Source organism: Barbatula barbatula (assembly GCF_947034865.1).
Source record: "Barbatula barbatula genome assembly, chromosome: 9".
Taxonomy (NCBI): domain Eukaryota; kingdom Metazoa; phylum Chordata; class Actinopteri; order Cypriniformes; family Nemacheilidae; genus Barbatula; species Barbatula barbatula.
The window spans coordinates 14,575,095-14,597,211 of NC_136772.1; the positions used below are offsets into that span (position 1 = coordinate 14,575,095).

General features: G+C 38.8%; 1 protein-coding gene and 1 long non-coding RNA gene across 3 annotated transcripts; one reads left to right on the forward strand and one right to left on the reverse strand.

Moving 5' to 3' along the window:
• Positions 1-113: 113 nt before the first annotated feature.
• On the reverse strand, positions 114-13,901 carry parp4 (poly (ADP-ribose) polymerase family, member 4). Of its 2 annotated transcripts, none has more exons than XM_079463752.1 (35): positions 13,774-13,901; positions 13,405-13,549; positions 13,116-13,314; positions 12,765-12,870; positions 12,568-12,646; positions 12,369-12,467; positions 12,114-12,272; positions 11,866-12,003; positions 11,627-11,785; positions 11,376-11,527; positions 11,144-11,275; positions 10,931-11,029; positions 10,625-10,808; positions 10,147-10,297; positions 9,581-9,723; positions 9,357-9,488; positions 9,185-9,271; positions 8,928-9,092; positions 8,774-8,817; positions 7,816-7,894; positions 7,577-7,714; positions 7,143-7,338; positions 6,831-6,901; positions 6,137-6,324; positions 5,956-6,055; positions 5,676-5,846; positions 4,735-4,815; positions 4,291-4,371; positions 4,088-4,183; positions 3,748-3,885; positions 2,588-3,638; positions 2,399-2,502; positions 2,201-2,303; positions 1,811-1,943; positions 114-1,735 (listed from the first exon to the last, which is right to left on the reverse strand). In XM_079463752.1, exons 2-35 carry the CDS (start codon positions 13,528-13,530, stop codon positions 1,534-1,536), a joined length of 5,286 nt encoding a protein of 1,761 aa, XP_079319878.1. In that variant the 5' UTR covers positions 13,531-13,549; positions 13,774-13,901; the 3' UTR covers positions 114-1,533. The 2 variants fall into 2 exon arrangements, with proteins under 2 accessions (XP_079319878.1, XP_079319879.1); XM_079463753.1 differs by having other exon boundaries at positions 6,137-6,321; positions 13,774-13,888.
• Positions 13,902-15,443: 1,542 nt separating this feature from the next.
• On the forward strand, positions 15,444-18,641 carry LOC306898597. The gene is made up of 3 exons (XR_013787128.1): positions 15,444-15,962; positions 16,438-16,577; positions 17,333-18,641. It is a non-coding gene; the product is annotated as an uncharacterized lncRNA (long non-coding RNA).
• Positions 18,642-22,117: the final 3,476 nt, after the last annotated feature.

Sequence of the window (22,117 nt, forward strand, 5' to 3'; positions counted from 1 at the left end):
CTGACCCTTTTGTTATGTTTGACATTTAAAAAAAAGAGGGCTTTTAAGATAAGGGTTAAGGGTCCACATGTATGTTTTCCTGTTTTACCGTACTCACACACATGCACGCATATATACAGCATATTCTTTATTTTTTATTTACCATGCTGTTAATGTCAAAATTAACAGTGACACAATAAGTTTCTGTAAGTGCTGAATTGTGATCACTATAGAAGGTGACAGAACCAAATCCTCTTGCATTTCTCTAGTTGCTTTATATGTTAATGTAGTGATTTCTTCCATTTCTGGCACTATGGCATTTCTGTCTTAAAGATGTTAGCATGTCTCTAATAGGATCGGTCACAAACTTGCATGATCAAATGTGTTGTTTCTAATTAACTTTTATTTTATAGTACTTTTACAATTTGCATTGCATCAAAGCTGCTATACAAGAAACCCAAGATAAAAAAGTTAAACACAAACAAAAATGTTTTTACTAAATCTGATAAATCTTAAAAGCAATATGGAAATAGTCATGCATTCTTGTTTCGTCCATTTCCTCTGCTGCTAAAGAAACGTTTAAGTTTTAAATAAGAAACTTATTTAAAGTCCCCCTACCTACTCCTAACAATTTTGGACCTTAAGAGCAATTTTAACGATTAAGATGATTTATGAATTACTTCATATCCTTAACTAGGATGTTTTCTGTACGTTTATGAGGAAACATTTCTAAGAATTTCTTATTTTTTTTTAACGAAAATACAAGTGAGCCCTCTAAGAAAATCTCTTAATTTAGCTTTAAAACTTCTACGTAGGAGTATGAATTCCATAAAGAAACATTTTGTGTAGATATTTCATTAAAAAATGCCTTTTTGCCAATTCATACTTTAAAAAGGTGCCACACGCAATTATGCCTATGCAGGAGAGTACCAAACGTATGCCTGTATAATGTGAAATGATAATGTTCCGTTGACCAATCCCACTGTCCACCACAAGGTGGTAACTCCTGAGCACTTGTGAGACCTCGCCAGCCGTCTTAAAGCTAAGAATCACTCTTACTCTCCCAGATATTTAAGAAATGTGATAACTTGCTTTTATACTAAGAAGTAGGAGTAAATTTCATGAATTCTCAGCACTTAAGCTTAAAATGACACTTTGAGAAGCTTGTTAAATACGACCCTGGTCCTAGTAATCGGTACTTAAATCTGTGTTCCAAAAAGTCACTTTGAAGACAAGGTTAACTATAAAGCTTAAGGGCTATCCCTGCTACTGGCTTGTTATACCCTGTCTGAGAAACCATCTGGCTGCTAATGTATGGCTTAATCTACTCTTTGCGATGTATTTACATGTACATGAACACTTAAATTTGCTAGTGTAAACAGCATATTTCTAGCAAATCAGAGTAAATAAAAAATGCAACAGAACAAAAGTTCTGGAGTAAACTATTCTTTCAAATATTGTTTAAGGCTCTGTAGAATCACAGACAATCTTATACACATTGCAAACGTTTAAAACAACAAATGAATTAAATGCAATAATGTACGTGCTCATTTACTAAACAACCCATAAACCCACACGTCTCTGTAGAACGGGTTTAAGAGTGGAGTACGGGAGGGGTGAATCACAGCCCAGTAACTGAAGTGTGGAGGATTCCCAATCCCAGCCAAACTCCAGCCTGCTGCACACACATGGATACTGTCTGTCTGCCCAACAAGCCCAGTTCACTGCTTTCTTCACAGACTCCCAGTGCACTGGCCTGCATGGAAAAACATAATGAGTCTAATAGAGCAACCATAGTTCATGAGAATGCATGTTCGCTCTGTACTCTTACATGGGGCCCTGGAACTCTTTCACTCTGAAGAGAGACTGGAGCAGCTCTCCCGCTGCTAACTTCTTCACTCGAATCAGCTGCAGCACCAACAGAGTGGCCACCAGTCTCAGAATATCTGCATGAGCCTTTGCACCTGACAGATGAAACATATTTTATGAAGTGCTATTTGACTGGTAAAAAAAGCAGTGGTGAAAGCTGTGTCGTCAGGATTAGGACAAAGAAAAGGTTTACATGGAAGAGCTCTAAGCAGTCATGGCCACATCAACAGGGCATTTTGACAACTGCTTGGTGTCTGATTCAACACAGACATCTTGGACCACTATCTAGCACACTGTGTTTTCACTGCTTATTTCAGGCATTTTAAGCAGTATGACAAAATACTTTTCTTACCCAAGGAACAAATGCCTTTCTCCTTAAGGAAGACATTGGCGAAAAAGTCAATGTCCAGGTTGAGGAAGCTACTCAGCATTCCAGTACATTCCCAGTATCCTGCCTATGTCCAGACAGAAAGCATACATTTATATCAAATTAATTGAATGTAATGTCTCTTTATTGCTTAGAACATTAAATGCTAAATACTGTATGCACCTCGTGTTGAAGCTGAAACAGCTTGTCCCAGACGATCTCAGGTGATCTGTATACTTCGTTCATGGGAAGTTTCTCTCTTGCTTTTTTTAAAACCCGGACTGCAGCTTAAGGTCAAATAAAACATATGAGAAACATTTTAGTCCGCTTTAAACTTATCTTATCTAAACTACATCAATTTGGTTAACTTACCAGGTGCAGCTGACGGGCTGTATTCTGCAATGTTGCATTCCAATGAAACAATATCTGATGAAGTTCTGATTTTAGGGCCTGATAAATTAAGGACACGCCGAGAAGACTCTGACCTTTCTAAATTCCCAAGACCTTTCAATGCAGCAGATGATGAAAGAAGGGAGGAGGAAGGAGGAGCAGGAGGATGGGGAGGAGAAGAAACGGCACCCTGCATTTCGAAAGGTAAACAAGGGGGGGACCCTCTCATCCTGCTAGATCTACGGTAGCTCATCTTCATGTCAGAATCTGTTGTGATAGAATCCATGAGAGGAGCCTCAAAGAGTCCAACTTCTAGAGAAGACCTACAGATAGCAGCCAGAGGTGAAAACCCCAAAGGAGGAGGCGGGACAAGAGTTGGACTAGAAGCTCCACAGCGAGGAAGCAGAGAATCAAAAACAGGAGCTGAAGCCCCTGAGAAAGGAGACGGACAAGGAGGAGGAGCCGCAAAGGCAGACGCTGAAGGAGCTGCCCCTGAGAAACTAGACAGAGGACGAGGAGGAGCCGCAAAGGCAGGCGCTGGAGGAGCTGCCCCTGTGAAACTAGACAGAGGACGAGGAGGAGCCGCAAAGGCAGGCGCTGGAGGACCTGCCCCTGAGACAGGAGGCGGGGGAGGAGCCGCAAAGGCAGGACCTTCCCCTGAGAAAGGCATGTGAAGTGAAGCCCCTAAGCCTATAGGTGCATGAGAAGCCCCAAAGAGAGAAGCTGGAGCTGAACTAAAAAATGAATCCCTAAACACAACTGGAGGGGCAGCAGGAACAAAATTAGCAGGAGGCAGTGAGGAGTCAATCCGAAAACCACAAACATCGCTTTTTTCTTTATAAAGAGGCATTGAATGAACCATCATAGTCTTCAGATAAGGCTGTTTTTTAGCAGGAAGAGGAGAAATATGCCCATCCTCAAAAAGAACAGATGGGAGAGAAGCAGACTCGAAATCCTCATTATCCAAACTCTGCCCTACCCAATCGCATTCTATATAATTTTCAAAGTCATCGTCAAACTCCTCTGAATCTCCCTGAAAAACATAATAAAAGTATTTTAATTGCGTTGTGGTTAAACCTGAATATTTTCCTATTTGATGTAGACGTTGCTACTTTTACAAAACTGTATAAAACAATAAATACCACAATCATGTCCTCTTCATCCCAACTCGCACCTCTCGGCTCCTTCTGTGTCCATCCCATATATGGCAGAATATCCACATTCTCTTCTTCTATTAGTTTAGGAATATCTGTGAACCCAGTGTCAAGCTGATTCTGGTCCTACATAGAGAAAATAGAGTCGTATAGTTTAATGCTAGGTAAGACTGAAACTCTGGCTAACATCAGCAGTCAAATGTGAGTCAAAATCAAAATGGAATTTTCAGTGTACATGTGAACTGTATTTGATCGTGAAAGCACATTTTTCAATGTGTTTTAGCATCAAAGAACTAAGCACATGATCTTAAAGCAAGAAATATAGTACCCTCTCTTCAATAGCAACAAAGCTGGTGAACTGGGACAAGACGGAGAACTCTTTACTGAGTTCAGTGATGTAAGACTTCAGCTCAGCTTTCTTCCCCTGATAAAGAGATAAAAACGCCAAAGTTCATCTCTTATCAAAAGTTCCAATCATCCTATAAAAAGTATAAACACAAACATTTGTTATAAAGCGGGATGTCACCGTACCTCATGTTCTGCCTCACTGTCTCCGAGTATGCCATCCTCATAGTCTCTGATGATCGCTCTGGCTGTTAACTTGTGAAGGAACTACACACACCAACTCAATAAAATTAAGATCATATACAATTGAAAGTATTTAGAGCAGAGATGCACAGATATATCTGTAAGTATATCAGTATCAGTAGTTTAAAAACAGCAAATGATCAGGGCCGATATATCCTGTCAATCAAAAGTGACAAAATGCAGTGAATTAAGAAACATCACCAGTTAAGAAACTTTTGATGTTCAATATTAATAGTCATATGAATAAATAACATTTAGAAATGTTGTGATATTAATTGAATCTTCAGAATCTGTATCAGCAGATATTATTCTGAATAATCGGCTATCTGTGGAGAATTTAGTAATGGTGCATCGCTAATACGACGTATTTAAGATGCTTAAACTTACAGTTCCTTTAGACTTTTGAAGTTCTGTGGTGGACACCATTGTTTTGATTTCCTGTCCACTCAGATCACCAAATATTGTGGCCTAAAGGAGAGGATATCACACCATTCATAAAATACATCATATGACAATTATTGTTTTTTATATTTTGATGTTCTTGATAATTATATATTTGACATAAAAAAGGATTAAATGTCTGACGTCTTCGTCACACCATTGTAGACATGAAGACATATTTTAGTTTAAGAGCTAAAACAGTAAAAAACAATACGAAAATAAATCATAATATGTTTTCATATGCTTTGTCACTTAATAAACTCAACTGTATTGCAATGTTTTCATTTATATGAACGAATATAAACCATAATAGCAATAAAATGCAGAAACTTCAGTTTAACTGAACATAATTCATCTTTTAGTGTTTTTGTTTCCAGTCCCTTCTCATTTTACCACCTGCTTACAGGTAACAAACAAGAGAGAACCACGAAATCAGTCTTTATAGTCATTAAAGGGATCTTTACCAAAATTCACCCTCATGTCATTCAGCATGACTTATGCAGAAACAAAAGAAGATATTCTGAAGAATGTTGGCAACCAAACAACACTGGAGGCCATTAACGTCCATTGTATGAACACAAAACAGCCACATGACAGTGCACCGGTCTCAGCATCGCTCGATCCATGCGTGTTCTAACCACACAGGCTCTACGTCCGAATATGCATGCGTCGAGCAATCCTGACACCAGACCAGTCATGTGGCTGTTGTGTAATTAATGGTAGAAATTTTCTTTTTTGCCTACAATGAAACCAGAAATGAACTTTTTGGGTAAACTAAACCTTTAATGTCGCCAGCAAGATCATACCAATATTGTGACTGTTCAATACCCCCAAAGTCCATAACAACGAAATCAACATCGGTACAGCATCAGATCATCAGTGCTAACCTGAGTGCAGTGCGGCACAAAGCCGTACACCAATGTGTGACAGTCACTGAAGAGAGCGTGAAGCTGCGAGGGAGCTTGAACAGGAGGGGGCGCTGTGGGATTAAACTGCTGCCATTTCACTGCCACCGATCTGCAGCCTGGAGACTCCACGCGCTGAAGCTGACCTCGCACCTGAAAATGTTTTATTTTTAAACTGGCTGCGAGACCAATATATGGAGGCTTAGATAACACTCATTCAATTAAACAGTAATCAATCATAGACGAACATAGTGTGATTCACCTTCTCTGCCCAAGTGTGTTTCATCTTTGTGTCAAAATATTCATACGTCCCACCCCCTGCTTGAGCCAGCGCTCTGAGCATATGACGATTAGCTGTCAAGCTAGACAAAAGATTTTGTTTAATTTGAGAGACATTATGAAGGGAGGAGATCACACAACTAAAAGACTCTCTAAAGGCAGACCTGAGGCCGCAGGTGAACACCCGTGTGTGACAGGAGTTCTCTCGGATCAGCCGGAGGGTCAGAGGCTGATTCTGAACATGTCCATCAGAGAGCAGCAGGATGTTCCTTGTGCCCTGTGACGGAGGCAGAAGACTCAGACTCCTCAGAGGTCTCCACAGCTCGGTGCTGCCACCCACTCCATCAGACTGCTGTTAATAAAGATGCCAGAAATGCAATGACACACAAAAGAACTGAAAATTTAGGTTAAAATTCTGCACATTTGGGGGATAAAACAAAGAGCTCAATGTTTGGCTGGCTGGCATCTCTCACAGAAATGTACTATAGCTTTGTTATAGTAATTGTAGTTTCCATGTTTTTTAATGGATTGATTACCATTTGGCATTGTTTTACTACAAATACTGTGGTAAAACTATGGTTACTGTGTCAAAATAATTTGTATTTATCCTTGACATAAGTGAAGTGTTGTTTTATTTATAATAAAATCATTGTTTTACAAATTTTTCATGAAGCTGTAGTGTTATTTGTCACGTGACATTTACAGCTCAGGTAATTGACTCAAAATAAAGGGACGACGGCAGGATTAAGGTGAAGATAAAGCAACCAGTGATTTTCTCCTAACGGAAGAAAAACTTCTCCATATGCTTTCTTTCCAAACCAACAAAACTGAAAAAGTTTATAATGGTTTTAAACTCACCGTAATGAACTTTCTGGCTGATTCAAAGTGATCTGCTAAAAGCATTGGTGCAAGAAACGCCTCCTTGTAATCTAAAAACAACAACCACATTAGAAATGACACAAATGAATGTCTCAGTGTGAATTTACTTTGGACTGAAGAACCACCAGTTATATTTTCCTATGATGAACACATTACAGATAAATAAAATGAGGAAATAAAATACAGAATGTTCCACTTTCCACATATGACACAATTAGCAATAAAATCATAACATTAGCAGTTAGAGTTAAAAGCAATCCGAAGTAAACAGCAGACTGGCTGAGCACTAACCAGTGCCAAATGAGATGATGTTGATCTTCATTGAGCGATCGAGAGAGTTGAGCACTTGAAGAGCAATCCTGCGAGCGTTCAGCATGGCGTCTCCCCGCATTGACTCTGAGGTGTCCAACACGATGACCACATCACTCACGCTGGATGAACCTTCAGAACTGGACGTAAAGTCTGGATAAAACACCAGCATGCAGGCCTGAAGGGATCATTGTGTGCACAGGAACAGAGAGGGATGATAGCAGAGGTGAAGACCGAGATGACCAAGAAAAACAACTGAGATTGACAGGTGAATAGCAGTCATTGATCAATCACAAAATGCACCAGAACACGCGTTATAGATTTTCTTTAATAATAAAATATACGTAGGAAGAACCCTCCAGGAATGTCTACAGTCTTTTTAAACTGGGGCCTTTGATCGTCTTTGATTTCTGTACCTGACTGTCTTTGTCTGGATGATTCTCCACCCACATCCTGGGCATGTGGATCTTAGAAAGACTGAAGGTCACCTGGAGCCCATCAGGTCCGAGAGTTTGTCCCGGCAATGTACTGACCACAGCCTTACAGTCTGTCCTCTGAGTGGGTAGAAAAAGAATACTGTTCAAATACTGTTAAAAATGATCTAGTGAATAGTAATGTTTTTTTAAAGAACCCCAAAAAAGCATTTAGTGATAACCTTGGTTTTAATTAGATGTGAAGACTCTAAGTTGATGATCTCATATGGCATTTCAATGGACACACACAGAGAGAACTCCCTAATAATGAAAATATAGATCAAGGCGAGGTTGGGTTAATTCGTAAACATTGGCTGAAATCTAGTACAGGGATTTTCAAACTGGGGTCCGGAGAAAAAAGACAAATTAAGCAAAAGTCAAACATTATTAAAGGCTAAACATTGTCATTGCTTCATTTCCAGTATCTTCTCTTTGCTACATGCATTGTTCTCAGAATTGCTTATATTTGTCATCTTTCTAGTGCGTTTTACTCGTTACAGTTCTATTTTCACACATGATTAGTAGTTAAAAAAACAATGTGTTTTTATAATATCACATTTACTATCATCACAGTTCAAACGTTTCCTTATATATAAAAATGTATATATGCATTTAAGGAACGGGGTCCCACACAAAAGGTTCCTCATATTTGGGGGTCCTTGGGATCATAAAGTTTGAAAACCCCTGATCACTTTGACGATTCAGAACAAACCCAGCCAATGTGTTTGCATTATGTTGCCCCAATTTGAAATATTTATTTAGTTCAAAATGTAAATAAGAGCAATTAGTACTATAGGTGCAATATATTCTTAGTGATTTCCTCTTGAAGTCATAGTTCACCCAAAAAAGAAAATTCCGTCATCATTCACTCTTGCTCTTGTCATTTCAAACTTGTATGACTTTCTTTATTTCTTCTGAAGTACACAAATGAAGATATTTTGAGGAATGTTGGTGACCATACAAGGGCAGTACCTATTGACTTTGGTTTAGGTTTCGTGTCCGTACAATAGAAATGAATGGGCACCACCGTTGTTCGGTTACCAACATTCTTCAATACATCTCATTTTGTGTTCTGCTCCAAAAAAAGAAACTCAAGTTTGAAATGAGAATTTCTTCCGCAGTATGAGATTCTTACTGTACCCCTCTGACTGAAGCTCTGTCACAGAAACCTTCTCAACAGTTGTCTGAAATACAACACAATTTCCATTGTTTTACTTCTTTATAGTAATTATAACATGAAAATTCACGTTTGGCATGTATGCAATTGAAGAACGGAAGTTTAACTGTGTAATACCTGAGTTCTCTGATTGAGAGCGGCGCTCTGTTGCCAGGGTGCTACGCTGCCCGGCAAAGAGAAGATAATAGAGCCGCCTTTCACGACCAGCTCAGTGATGAAGGTCACTTTGATCAAAACTGTGGCTCCTGGAGGCAGATTCCCCACGCTGATAGTAAATACATCCTGTTTCACATAAACATACACACTTCAAGACACCTTCGGAGTGAGGACCTTAATACCATCTACACAGTCTATAGATATATGAGGCAACTCACAGGTGCATCCTGATCCATTAGATAGGCTCCATGGCCCTTCTCTATCGCCTGTCTGTACTCCTTACGAGCCTGTTCTTTTTCCTTTACCTGTGGGAGGAAGAAAAAATAGGATGAGAAACCAAGCACTAAGGTTTAAATCGAAAGCATTTGACAAATTCTGAATGTTAAGCACCTTTCCGATCACATGCTTTCCGTTGATAAAAGCTTCGAATCCACACACTGCAGCCATTTCCTCCAGTGGAAAGACGTATTTCGCTTCAATGGGAACTACACTCTGATTTGTGTAAGTCTGGAAAACGATGACCTGGTAACAGAAAGAGAAAGTACATTGGAAATTATAATCCAATGCTCTGTTGTCTGTATGTGTCAAATGTGACACACACTGCAGTCACTGACCTGACACAGCAGGTCCATCAGCTTGCACCTCACATGGACAGCCTTCAGGGGAAGTATCTGTCCACTGCTGTCCAGGAGACCCGCGGTCATCTCCTCCAGCGGGTTTTTAGTGCACTCCAGACCTTCACTGTCATCGCTAGACACTGGAGAAAAACATCAACACCAAAAAATGTATGATATAGCTTGACAGAATATCAGATGTTCCTGTTGCATGATCTGTGAAAAAGTCCTTAGTTCTCCAAAATATCCTTAAAGGTATAGTTCACTCGAAAATTAACTTCTTTCATAATTTGTTCACCTTCATGTCATTCCAAACCTGTAAGACTTTCTTGCTTCTGCAGAACACAAAATAAGATATTTGGAAGAATGTTCCTAACCAAGCAACACTAACCCCTATTGACCTCCCCTGTATGAACACAAACCACTGAAACATTTCTCAAAATATCTTATTTTGTGTTTTAGTCATATACAGGTTTTTAAACCATGAGGGTAAATAAAAGACAATATATATATATATTTTTGGGGGTGAACTCTCCCTAAAAGATGGATATATTTTGCTCACTCACAGATGTCACATGTTCTTTCCATGGGCTGAGTGAGCTCCTCAGAGGTGTCTATATGAGGCTGAAACTCTGTTAGCTGATCCTCCTTTAAAGTGTACTGCACTACATACTTCAGTTGGATCTGGTCTGTGTTATATACAACATACTCATCATCCTGTCAACACACACAAACGCAAAGGTTTCACAGTATCCCGTAAGAAGATAATTTAATCTGGCCATGAAACAGAAATGTCAATGGTGTTGTCTTCCGAATTGTGACATATCCGAATATAACAGCTTCTGGAATGAGAAAAATGTAGGGCGGGGCTTGATTTCATCCTTTGGGACTTGATTGCATTGTTGGAGGTTTAAAGCAAGTCCTGCCCTCGAGCCGAGACATATGTCACTTATGAGGTCACATGAATGAATAAAAAACAATAATAACACATATTGTAATACAAAATAAATTTTTGATTTCAAGTAAATCGAACAGGAAAAGCACCTCAAAGTCCGAAGGTTTTTTCGAGGTGCGATGGACACCATGAACACTGTGGTAACCCTCAGGAGCAGAGGTCAAAGTGGTGTCTCTTTTCAGCAGGTCTTTGCACTGTCCCAGAGCCACGTCACACACCAACAGTAGCCGAGAGCCGTTGGTTGAGCTGGGCTTGGAGTATTTCATACTAGTCCTGCGAAACAGAAAAGAAGATTAAAAGCTACAAATAAAGGTTGGTAACAACATAAACGTAAGTAAATGAAGACAAATATATATTTTGCATGAACTGTTTCTTTAAGGAAATCAACCACTGACATCAAAGAGTCACTAAAGTAGATTCCCCCTCCGAGATTCCCTATATCTGTCCTCTCAATACCGTGTTGTTCCACTCCGACCCTGGGCAGCAGCAGACCTCTGAATAGAAACACATATGTATAACATACATACATTAATATGCAGTGTAAAAACATATCAGATTTTTTTATCTTATCTGGAGTGGAAAATGCGGTTTTAAAAAAATGCTCTGACCTTGACAATATTCCTACAAAACTGCTAGGACTAGTAGAGTGGAGGAGGGGCTTAATGTTGCCAAGCTTCTCCCTAAACATCTGAAGCTCCACCCCCCGGCTCACGCGCAATATCTGCTGAATCTGAATAGGCCTGTTGTAGATCAAAAATAAACCACATTATTAGTAAACAACATGTTCTTGTATAAACCATGTTTAAACGTCTATCAAAATGGAATATGGTGTGATAATACTTGTCTCGAAGTAGTTGAGAGACAACAGTGAACTCAGGGTTTTCTGATGGGACCGCATCAATGCTGCATCGCAGGGCACGATACTTTCCCAGAGAGGACGGCAAGGGGCTTCTGAGAGTGGCCTCACTCACATTGAGAATATCTCGGATCAGCTAGAATATTTATATTAGTGATATTAGTCAAGTATTGTAGAAAATCTAGGCCTTGGACAGAACTAGTCGAGTAGTGAGAATGAATCTAATGTGTTATACCTGACAAAAGTCTAGTTTCTGAGACACAAGCTTGCTTTTGGAAGGAGGGTCAGCCATTCGGAGGGGTAGAAGAGTGTTGACCTCCTCTAGCAGGGTCTTGACTTTAGCCTCATCTTCAGTCTTTTGTGCCTGCAGTAGCAATCCCTCCACCCTGCTCACCTGCAACACCACAGATATATTAAATACAACAGTAAAAATACTACATCACTGGTCATGCGGTAATCTTAGCCCATTCTTACATCATTAAGGCTGATGCTGGAAACAGGGACAGTCAGGATGTTGCTAAGGGAACCGAGAGCTTCAGTCCAAACCAGCTCCACAAAAACGCCCACTTCCTGTGTTAGCGTGCAGCAGTTCATCCTTTCCTCCAGAAGAAGCTGCCCAAAGAAGCGTGGATTCAGATTGCGCACTCACTTACAAGCATCAAGAAAACACAGATAGTGATTGGTCTTTAGAAACACCATGAACATGATTCTCTTTTTCCAACCTGTTTCAGGCTGTAGGATGCCACATTTTCAACCCCAGGGGGGGTTGTGGATATCTGTGTGAACCCCTGAGCCTTCTTTTCGTTCATCAGCATCACATAGGCTTCCACAGCATCTTCAGATGTGCTGCAGTACACAACCTTGTCCCGCACTGCTTTGTTCTGTAGCAAGAGAGTAAATCACCACAAAACTTTGCAACTAATGCTTCAGATGGTTGCAATGCAATCACGATGCAAAAGATATGGAGATGATCAAACCTCATTTGCACGCCAGATGGAACACAAGACACGATACTGCTGGCCCATTCTTCCTTTGGCACTCTGCAGCTCCAAAACTGCCACCGCCTTTGAGTTAACCTTCCATAGACAATGAGAAGGTGACAGGTGTAAAACACATTCAAACTAATGCTGTTGAGATGGCTTTAAGAATCTGTGGGCAAATGTAGCGTGAACTTACCTTCTCTAAAAACAAATACTTGGCAACTTGAAAGTGTGAGGGAAATTCAGGCAGACCGTGGTCATCTTCTTTGTAAACTCTGCAGGGGGGAATAAAAACGTGTGGCAACCAGATAAACTAGCATGTCAATAGGGAATGAGTATAGAGAAGTTGTTAAGCAAATTCAAGTTATAAATCTGCAGAACAAAAGAGCTCACCTGAACCTCCCGGGACAGGGTCCACCCTTCTCAGGAATCTTAGTCCCAGGTTGAGGCTGATCTTTGGCACTCTCTTTTGCTGGTATATGGGTCGACACATGTAGCTCTTTATAGAGAACAAAAATGTTGTTTCAACACTACTTCTAGCATTGGCAAGTGCATTTCTCAAAAGCAATTTGCAGAACAATACACACCCATTCTTAGCAAACACAATTTATCTGACTTTCATCCTAACAATAATCCCTGCCATGCCCCTCCCTGTTCAACTCCTTTTACATGAGGAAATCCCAGGTAAAGAATTGCCTAAAACAGTCGACTTATGTTTATCTGAAGAACATTACAGAGACACACCTGGATGATGTAGAAAAGTGGTTTCAGAGTTGGGATTCGTCAGTGGGGTCAATATATGCTCTGTGACAGGCAGGAGATGTCTTTTATCCAGACAACTCCATATATATTGGATCCCAACCACTGGGATCTTCAGCTTCTGAATGCTCTTCTGTCTGTTACTGCTCAACTCATCCACATTGTTTGTCACCACAAAAGAGGTCTGCAGAAGATAAAGACAAGGCCTTTAAACTATTGATCTGCATTCGTTAACTTTGTTGACCAGTTTGGTCATTGTTAATATAATACACACCTGTTTGTTGATCACGTAGGCAATGTTTCCTCCATTATCCAGAAGAGCTAATCTCAGCTTCTTCTTGTCTTTAAAAGGTAAACCCTTTACATCTAACAGCACGATACAGTTTTCAAACACTGCCATAACACCACCAGAGACTGAACTGCAGAGAGAAATTTGCATGCAATGAAGTGCTACATAACAAACACTCGAAGCAGTCTATACAAATGTACGATTATTAATCAGAAATGTCTTTATTTGTAGTAGGTATACTGACAATAGGACATCAGAAATGCACATGGATTTGTTACAGACGCTTATCAAGTCACTGTTGCATCGGTTACAATGTCAATAGATGGAAAATAAATACACGAAATTACATCTTACCTTAGCAAAATTAGAGTCGCGTGACAAATGTGGATTCTAGAATAATCACGACGAAGTCATATCCGTACTGTGCAAAGTTCGGTAAATGAAAACACTTCCTGACATACGGTAGAACACGCCCCCTTTATGCTATAAAAACATTGGACGAGCGCTCTCCAATGGTCGAAACAGACACTATACAGTTTTAGCTACCGCTGTAAACCCATAATATCATTATGTCTTAAAATAAGTTCAGTCGATTGTAAGCGTTAAACTGTCGGTGAGTATTTTGCATAATTTGTACTTTCATAGTTCAAGAAGCTTGTCGCACATTTACAGTGCACAATCCCTGCAGACATTCTCAATTTTCTTTGCACAGTCCATCATCAGTGTCCAAAAGAAGTCTGCTTTGCAAAATCTCACCCATGCTGGAGGCTGAGAATACACTTCTTCAAGGGCCTGTCATTGACATAAGGTATTATAGGATGCTGTAAAGGAGAAATTGTCAAGCATTACATCCTGCCATTATTCCCAATAACAACATTGTCTACAACTTTAAACAATCTTTTATCAGTCAGCGGGAGCAGTCTGACAGGAGCATTACATTTTTTGAAGAAGAAGAGTGGCAACCCATAGGAGTCGTTATTGAGGGCCTATGATGATCATCAGTCCTCTTTTGATAATGGTGTCAATAAATAATGTTGTTTATAAGAAACTTGTCATTTTCTTTCTTTCAAGCAGTGAATTGTGTTCTTCTTCATTAAATAGTAGGCAGGACAATGTTCCAAATGCACGGCAGATATTTTATTGATGGTTCATATCATTCCACCACTTAATGTCTGATGGGCTAAATATGGTTAATATTTGAATGTGACTTCATATATGTCCATACATTCACAACGAACACTCAATTCGTCTGTATATTTGTATATAACTAGGCTACAGGAGCTTATATATTATTGTTGTACTGTACGTTTGATCCAACTGTGTGTATTGTTAATTTTTCAATTCACAAAAACACTAAATTGCAGTTGCAATTGCAAATCAATGTCTCCTGTAAGCTATATGCATCAAGACCATAAGTAGATATTTACAAATATTTTAAACTGTTCTGCATGTCGTTAGTTAAGCCATGGCAATACAACAACAAAAAATAATCATGGTTGCTAAAGATATTTGGTTTACAGATTGATTCGGTTACAAATATTTTATTTTGTCTCTCAACTCCCCCTGCTGGAGAGATAAGGAACAACAGGGGCATCAAACTGTATGGGCATTATGTTTGTCATATGCTGCGGATTATGGTTTTTGTCAACATTTTTTTTGTTATGACAACCCCAATCCCACCAAGCAAAAAGTCGTCGAAAAGACGTCGGGTTATGGGTGGGATACTTATTGTGGCATTGTAGTCAGCCTGGCATTATATTTCAAAACAAACCATGTTCACAACGGAATATCAATACGGAGTGATGTCATTAAATACATTAAGGAATTTTATACAAGATAGTATAATTCATGGAATAGTTATACATGATAGTATACATAAGTGTGATGTTTTCGCATACGTTGAAAACAGTATTGAAATATTTTTAAACTATTATTTGCTAGATCCTTGTGATTTCCCTGCCGTTAGGGGGCGGGTGGCTCAAGTCGCATGACGTCATAAAATGTGAGCGTACAGTTTAGTTTACAGGCGCAAACACAGAACGTTCCCCTAACGTTCCCATGTGGTTATTTTTTTGGGAAGCATAGGGGAATGTTTATGGGAACCTGGAAAAAACGTTCGGGAAAGAAAACTTTCCTGGTGAACAAATACGAACCTAAAACAGTGACGTTCAGGGAACCAAAAACTAACGTTCGGGGAACGTTCTGGGAACCAAAAATTGTTAGCTGGGAATAGTTTCCATGTTAACAAATTAAAATCTACATGCTCTCAAGTTTTGCTCCTGATTTACCTCCACATCAAAGTTCCGCGAGAGCGATTCGAAAGCAAACTTTTAATAGTTTTTCGAGTCGTTCTCCCGGAACTTTGACGCGATCTGCTTGTCGGATCTTGCGGCGCCGCATCAGGTCGAACAAGCCTACAGTAATAGGGGCGCAGCACCTCGACAAACAGAGACTTGTGTCATGTGTAAACGCATGGTTCCTCCCTTTTCTTTGAAACATCCACTAAGCAGCAGGCGAGGAAGAAGGTCATACTACATGCCTGTGTGAGTTGCGAAGATCCCTTTCTATTGTAGGGGTCCTCTTAAGCGTATGCAAAGATGGCTCGGTATTCATTTTCTTCCACTTACGTACTCAGAAATGTGCCCATCAGTACAGCCGTTCTCGTTATGGCCATGGTTATCTTCTTCACATTAGTGTTTACATGCCCTTGCACAACTCCCGAGGAAACTCTTCTGCACTGTTGGCTTTACATGTGCCTACCGATCTGCATACTGTTTTTTCTAATGATCCTCATCGACAGCAGACTTTTAAAGATTTGCAGATGTTACGTTTGCAAATGTTGCGTTGGCGGGCAGATAAGATGCTTTATTTGTCAGTGTTGTGATACATTTGAGTGTTGCTGTTGCGCGGGTGGTTACTGTTATCATCCTGAAAGTTGTGGACAGGAAGGATGGTATTATTGTGGTATGATTTGGAAACATCTGCTTCATGTCTTTTATGCGGGATCGCTGTGGATAGTTGTCGCGTTTATCGACGGGGATTGGTACGTGTGCATTAGGACTGTTCGTGTGAACGAGACCGGGGTGCAACTTGCATGTAAGGATTTACCAACTCCAGAGGAAGCAAAGATACTCAGAAAATATGACAGTGAATCTCGGGTTAGTGACATTTGCAGCTTTTTATGAATATTATGTGTAGCGTGGAATGTATAGAATTCTTACTGTTGAATTACTGTAATTTACTTTTTGTCATAACAGGTCAGATCTGTTTTTAATGTGACAATTTAGTTTCACATTTTTAACAATGTCTGCATTATTCATTTGGTTACACAGACTTGTGAAGGTTATAATATCATTGTTTACAGTATATTCAAAGACTAAAAGCATTGTGAATAAAAACAACCCATTGTCACAACAACAACAATAGTAGCAGCAGCAGCAGCAGCAGTAGTAATACTTTTATAAAAGTGGCTTTCTCAAAGTGTTCTACATTAGCAAATAAACATAACTTATCAATTTAAGCAATGCCAAAATAATATAAAAGTAAATTAATGTCATTCTAAAATATTTTTTTATGATGTATCTTGCCTCCCTGTTAGCTTAGAGTTACTTCCATAACAAAGGCCTTTTTCTAATAAATAATCATAATAAATCATTTATCTGATGAAGAGAAAAACTTTACATTTTCAAAATTCTATCCTTATTTGAAACATTAACCCTTCACTTTGATTTGACTTTTTAGGGATAAGATGCATGAACAATGTTTATTTTTTTAAATTTAATATTGATTTCTTTCCAACATTTTCAGTGTGTCCTTAAACTTTTCACCCCATTTCCCTTTGTATCTGTATTTTGCTATTATGTTGTTACTGACCAGTCGTTTTCATTATCTTTGATCTGCTTCTTTCTTCTAGGTGATTGGACTAATTCTTATTCTAGGTTTTTTATTTGCATTGACGATAAGCTCATCTCTCATGACCCGATGGAAGCCATATTATAAATATCTCTATGATGTTTATCTGGAGCAGGAGACTTCAGCCATTCTGGAGGACAGACTACATGAAAAAGCTGTGGAGAGAGCCAAGTGTATCAGTGAGCATTCACTAAGAAACATTCAGAATCAACATGTGAACACTACACAGAGTGATGACCAACATGTTCATTATCAACAGTTAGAGAACAAGGAAGAGGACATATGGCATCATATATCAAACCCAGCTTTGCATTTAATAGGGTCTACCAGTGAGTTTCGATGAGTACATAGATGAGTACATTTTTTACCAAGCAAAATAGTGTGAGTTTTAATAGAAAAATCATGAAAGGAGCAGTCGTGATTTACTTTTTTACGAGTTTTTCTCAAAATGTTTTTCAGATTTATTACACAAAAGAATTTTTTTTCTGCAGGCTGTTTTATAGTATACTGTATATAATGTTTAAAACACTACCACACATTTCTGGAAATTGTGCTCTTTTCCAACTTTGTGGTTACAGACATTTATAATTGTACACAAATGCACTTATTACAACTAAAGGCCGTAGGACAGATCCTGTTTTTGATGTTTTCATTGTGCCTTGCTTTAAACCAAATATAACCAAATACAATTTGTTGAGCTACATTTATTAATCTTATTCTCTTTTATGCCAAAATATTATTCCAAATGGAAAACTTGAAATAAACTTTTCTAGTGTTTTCGTAAACTACAAAAGAGATTAATATACTCAAATGTGCTCTTGCAATGAGAAGTCAAAAAAATATTTGATTTTATTTTGAAGAGAATTAGACATGGCTGAATGGTCAGATAGATTTGGCAGAATAGTTTAAACTTTAAAACATTTTGTAGTATGTGCCATTGGACAGGTTTTATTCCTAACGATTTTTTAGAAGAGAGAACTGGAAGTGTTACCTTAGTCTGTAGCTCCTAGACCTGCCACCAGATGTTACCCTTCACCCAAGTATTAGTTCTGCTGCTTATATCCTGCACATCATGTGTGACTTCATAAATACATTTGAGGAGATTTCCTGTTTATTCTTGGTATTTTCTTTCATCATGTCAATAGTTGTTTTAAAAGTCATGCAAATTGTGGAATCTTGTTTGCTTGATGATGCTGTAATTTATTGTAAACAGTAAACTGTCACCATTGTGCCTTTAATCCCGAGTTTCTTCAAGCGGTTTGCACTTGCTTAAGTGTTCTGAAATTATGAATAAATTGTTTAATGTGTTTAATTTGTTTATTTTTGCTTTGTGTACAATAATTTATTTATCATTATTATTAATGAATAAGATATATAGATATAAACTATTTTACACACGTAAAATCTAAATAATGCAATGGCCCTTCACGGAATAAGAGCACCACCACAATGACTGAGAATAAACAGTTAATCATTGCATGCTTTTATATAATGCTATACAATGACAGCTGTACCATTACACACACACCATTAGACCTGTTTCATAGCTTTAATATGCTAATGTCAGTTTTTCTACTGTTGTTTTAACTTGCAACCATTTGTAACCGTTTCATTTGGCAGCTGAAAATATTTTCTATCCAGATATTTTTTCTTGTGATACTGATATTTTGTCTTAGCACTGCTAAAAAACATTCATGACTTGAGACTTGGATACTGAACTCATGCTTGACAAGCATCACCCACACACACTATACGACATATTCAAAAAAACACAAAAGTGGAGTTTTAACATCTGTTTCGTGCTTTTGATGAAATAAAAACTCATTATGGCTTCACAAGAACAAGCAGTGATCAAGTGTTGACTGCTGGTGATCTTTGAAACTTGCCAGCAAAACCGCAACAAGAAAAATGCTGTTCATCTTCACAACCCACAATGATCCTCTCTGCCATGAAGTTTCCTCAGTTATCTGCCTACTTGGTTTTGGGCTATTCCCCGAGACCTCTTTTTCAGGTTTTCTACACCACCTCCCACAATGCTAAATACATCTTCGGTGACAAGTTATTCCCCTCTCCCTGTTTAAATTGCACTTTCATAGGGTCAGACATTCAATCATCCAGCGTCTGTCTGTATTTATTTGTATTGTGAGAAAGCCCCAGATGCATACTCACCTGGCTAATATCTTTATCCTTCTAATGGTCTTTCATCTGACTTGGATCTCGGATTTGAGTTCCCTGTGTTTCTTATTTTTGGGGAGGTAAAAAGAGACAAGGGGGAACAAAATATGAAGGGGAACAAATTATTTTCATTTATTTTCTGACAGCTTTCACGTATCCAAATATCTTCTGTGTTCTGCAGAAAAAAGAAATCCATTTGGGGAAAAAAAGCCAGAAGAGGTTGAGCAAATGATGACAGCATTTTTGGGAGAACTATCCCTTACACAGTGTCTGCACCGGAGGCGGTGTGACAAAAGACAATAGAGCGCATTATAACACATTGTAATTAAAAAAATTGTCCACACTGGATGTGGCGTGGCAGAATGCAACAATCCCATTAGAGCAAGCTGTGTGTCGCATCACGCCGCGTCCGGTGTAAAAACGATGTTTGATGTTTTCATATCATGACATGTTAAGCAAGTTACCGTATCACAAATAAAATGGACAGCAAAACCAGTCAAATACTGTACACACGCACTAGACAATAAAAAATTAAAGAATGTACATTGCAGTCGGGCCTATCAGGACTCTCCTATAAGCCTTCAGGGTGCTATAGAAACACCAGATCTATTGCGTGTTGTGTAAATTCAATAGAACAAAGATCAATGCAATGCTGCAATACAAATATACAATTGAAAAGCAGTTGTAAAAAGCTGAATGAACAAAAACAATGCCTATGTTTGTGTGTATGTTGAAACAACACATACCTCAGCATCTCCAATTATCCAAGTTTTTCTTGTTTCTCATTTGTCATGTATTTTAACATGCACACAAGTCTCACATTCGAGACTCGTGGGTGATATAGATTGTATATAAATTAGTATTCAGTCCCTGACATCAGAAAGATATCTGTGTGTTTGTTGAAGTGCCAGGTTTAAACATCCACTTTCAAAACCTCATTAGCATCACCTTTAGCAAGAGAGAACGGATGACCTGTTGGCCAGCACAGCTGTTTACACATCACAACGTACATTCAGACAGAGCAAATAAGCTTTTCAATGGGCAATTGTGAGTAAAAATTGTCTTTGTATTTGTTCAACAAATGAAAACACAGCCCATGTGTGGCATTTAAGTGAGATATTTTGGTTTTATGTTTTCTCCTCCATGACGTTATTTTCTTGGCTAGAAAGAAGGAATTAAATGCTTATGTCATGGGAAATGGTGCCTTTTTGTGCCTGCCGTTTACTACAGGGAAACTTGTTTTTTAATCCTATGTATTTGGAGACAGAAGGGGTTTGTCATGAACGTGGGGTGAGACACGGAGAGAGGACCCAGGTGCAGACAGCGGGTAAGGGGTTAACATATTTTAATAATAATAACAACAACAAAACAAAGACCCACGAGGGGGTAACAGAACAAAACATGGATACAATAACATGACCAAACAGGACTAGGACTAACTACACTAAACTATACAAAGACTTAAAATGAACTCAAAACAAGCACTACACTTCACTTCATTACACTTCACTACACTACACTACACTACACTACACTACACTACACAACATCATAACATGAGGTTCTGTCATGATCCTGCCACTAAACCAAGAGAAACATGACATGATGCGGCAGAATCATGACAGGGTTGAGATAAATAAAATTGAAACTGACTTTTGCATAAATAAATAAAAACTCATCTGGTTCTGGGTGGAATATACGGGTAGAAGGGAGACAAAGAAAGTCTTTGCAGTCTTAAATTCAGACTTTTTGCCATTGAGGGAGGGTATATGCTTTTCTATTTATGCATTTTGGAGACGCTTTACCCAAATTATTAATTGTTGTCCCTTTTAATACGTTTTATTGGTGAGATATTTGCAAAACCAAGTGACAAACATAAAGAGTGACTAATAGTTATGATTTATAGCACAAAATAAAAAATTGAAATATGGAGATACAAGGTTCCAGAAGGACAGCATCGATATCCACCAGTTTGAGGCAGGACGTGTCAGCAGACGAGTAAAGGTTTTTTATAGTTTTTTTATTCTGTTCATTGTTGATAGTAGTGCAAAAGTTCACCTTTTAAGAATATATTTTCTATTTGTGTCATGATCCTGCCTCTCCTTGTCGTGGTTTTCGAGTCTTGTGGCAGGATCATGTCAGTCCCATGTGTTTTGTGTGGAGAAAGAGCATTGTTTTGGTTTAAGAATCCATGCTCTCTCTCCAGTGTCGCGTCCTTTAGTCCCGCCCCCTTGTTTTCCCGGTTAGCGGTCCATTAGTGTTAGTCTTGTCTCCAGCCCTGATCCATCCTTCCCTTAGTGTTTCAGTCCCCTCACCTGCCTCGTGCAATCCTCCTGTTAGCTATCCCTTAGTGTTTCATCCTTGTCACCTGTGGCCACTCTCCCTGTGTCATCAGTCCTTGTTAGTGTTTTCCCTTTATCTAGCCCCAGTTTTCCCTCTGTCCCTGGTCGGTTCATTGTCATTTTGTCATTATCGTACCTCCTCACGTCACCTTGTTGGATTATTCCTGTCTATGGATTATCGTGTTTGTTCCTGTTCTAAGTTTGTGGATTTTGTTGATTTATTATTCAAAGGACTTTGTTTGTTTTGTTCCCCTTGTGGAAAGTTTTAG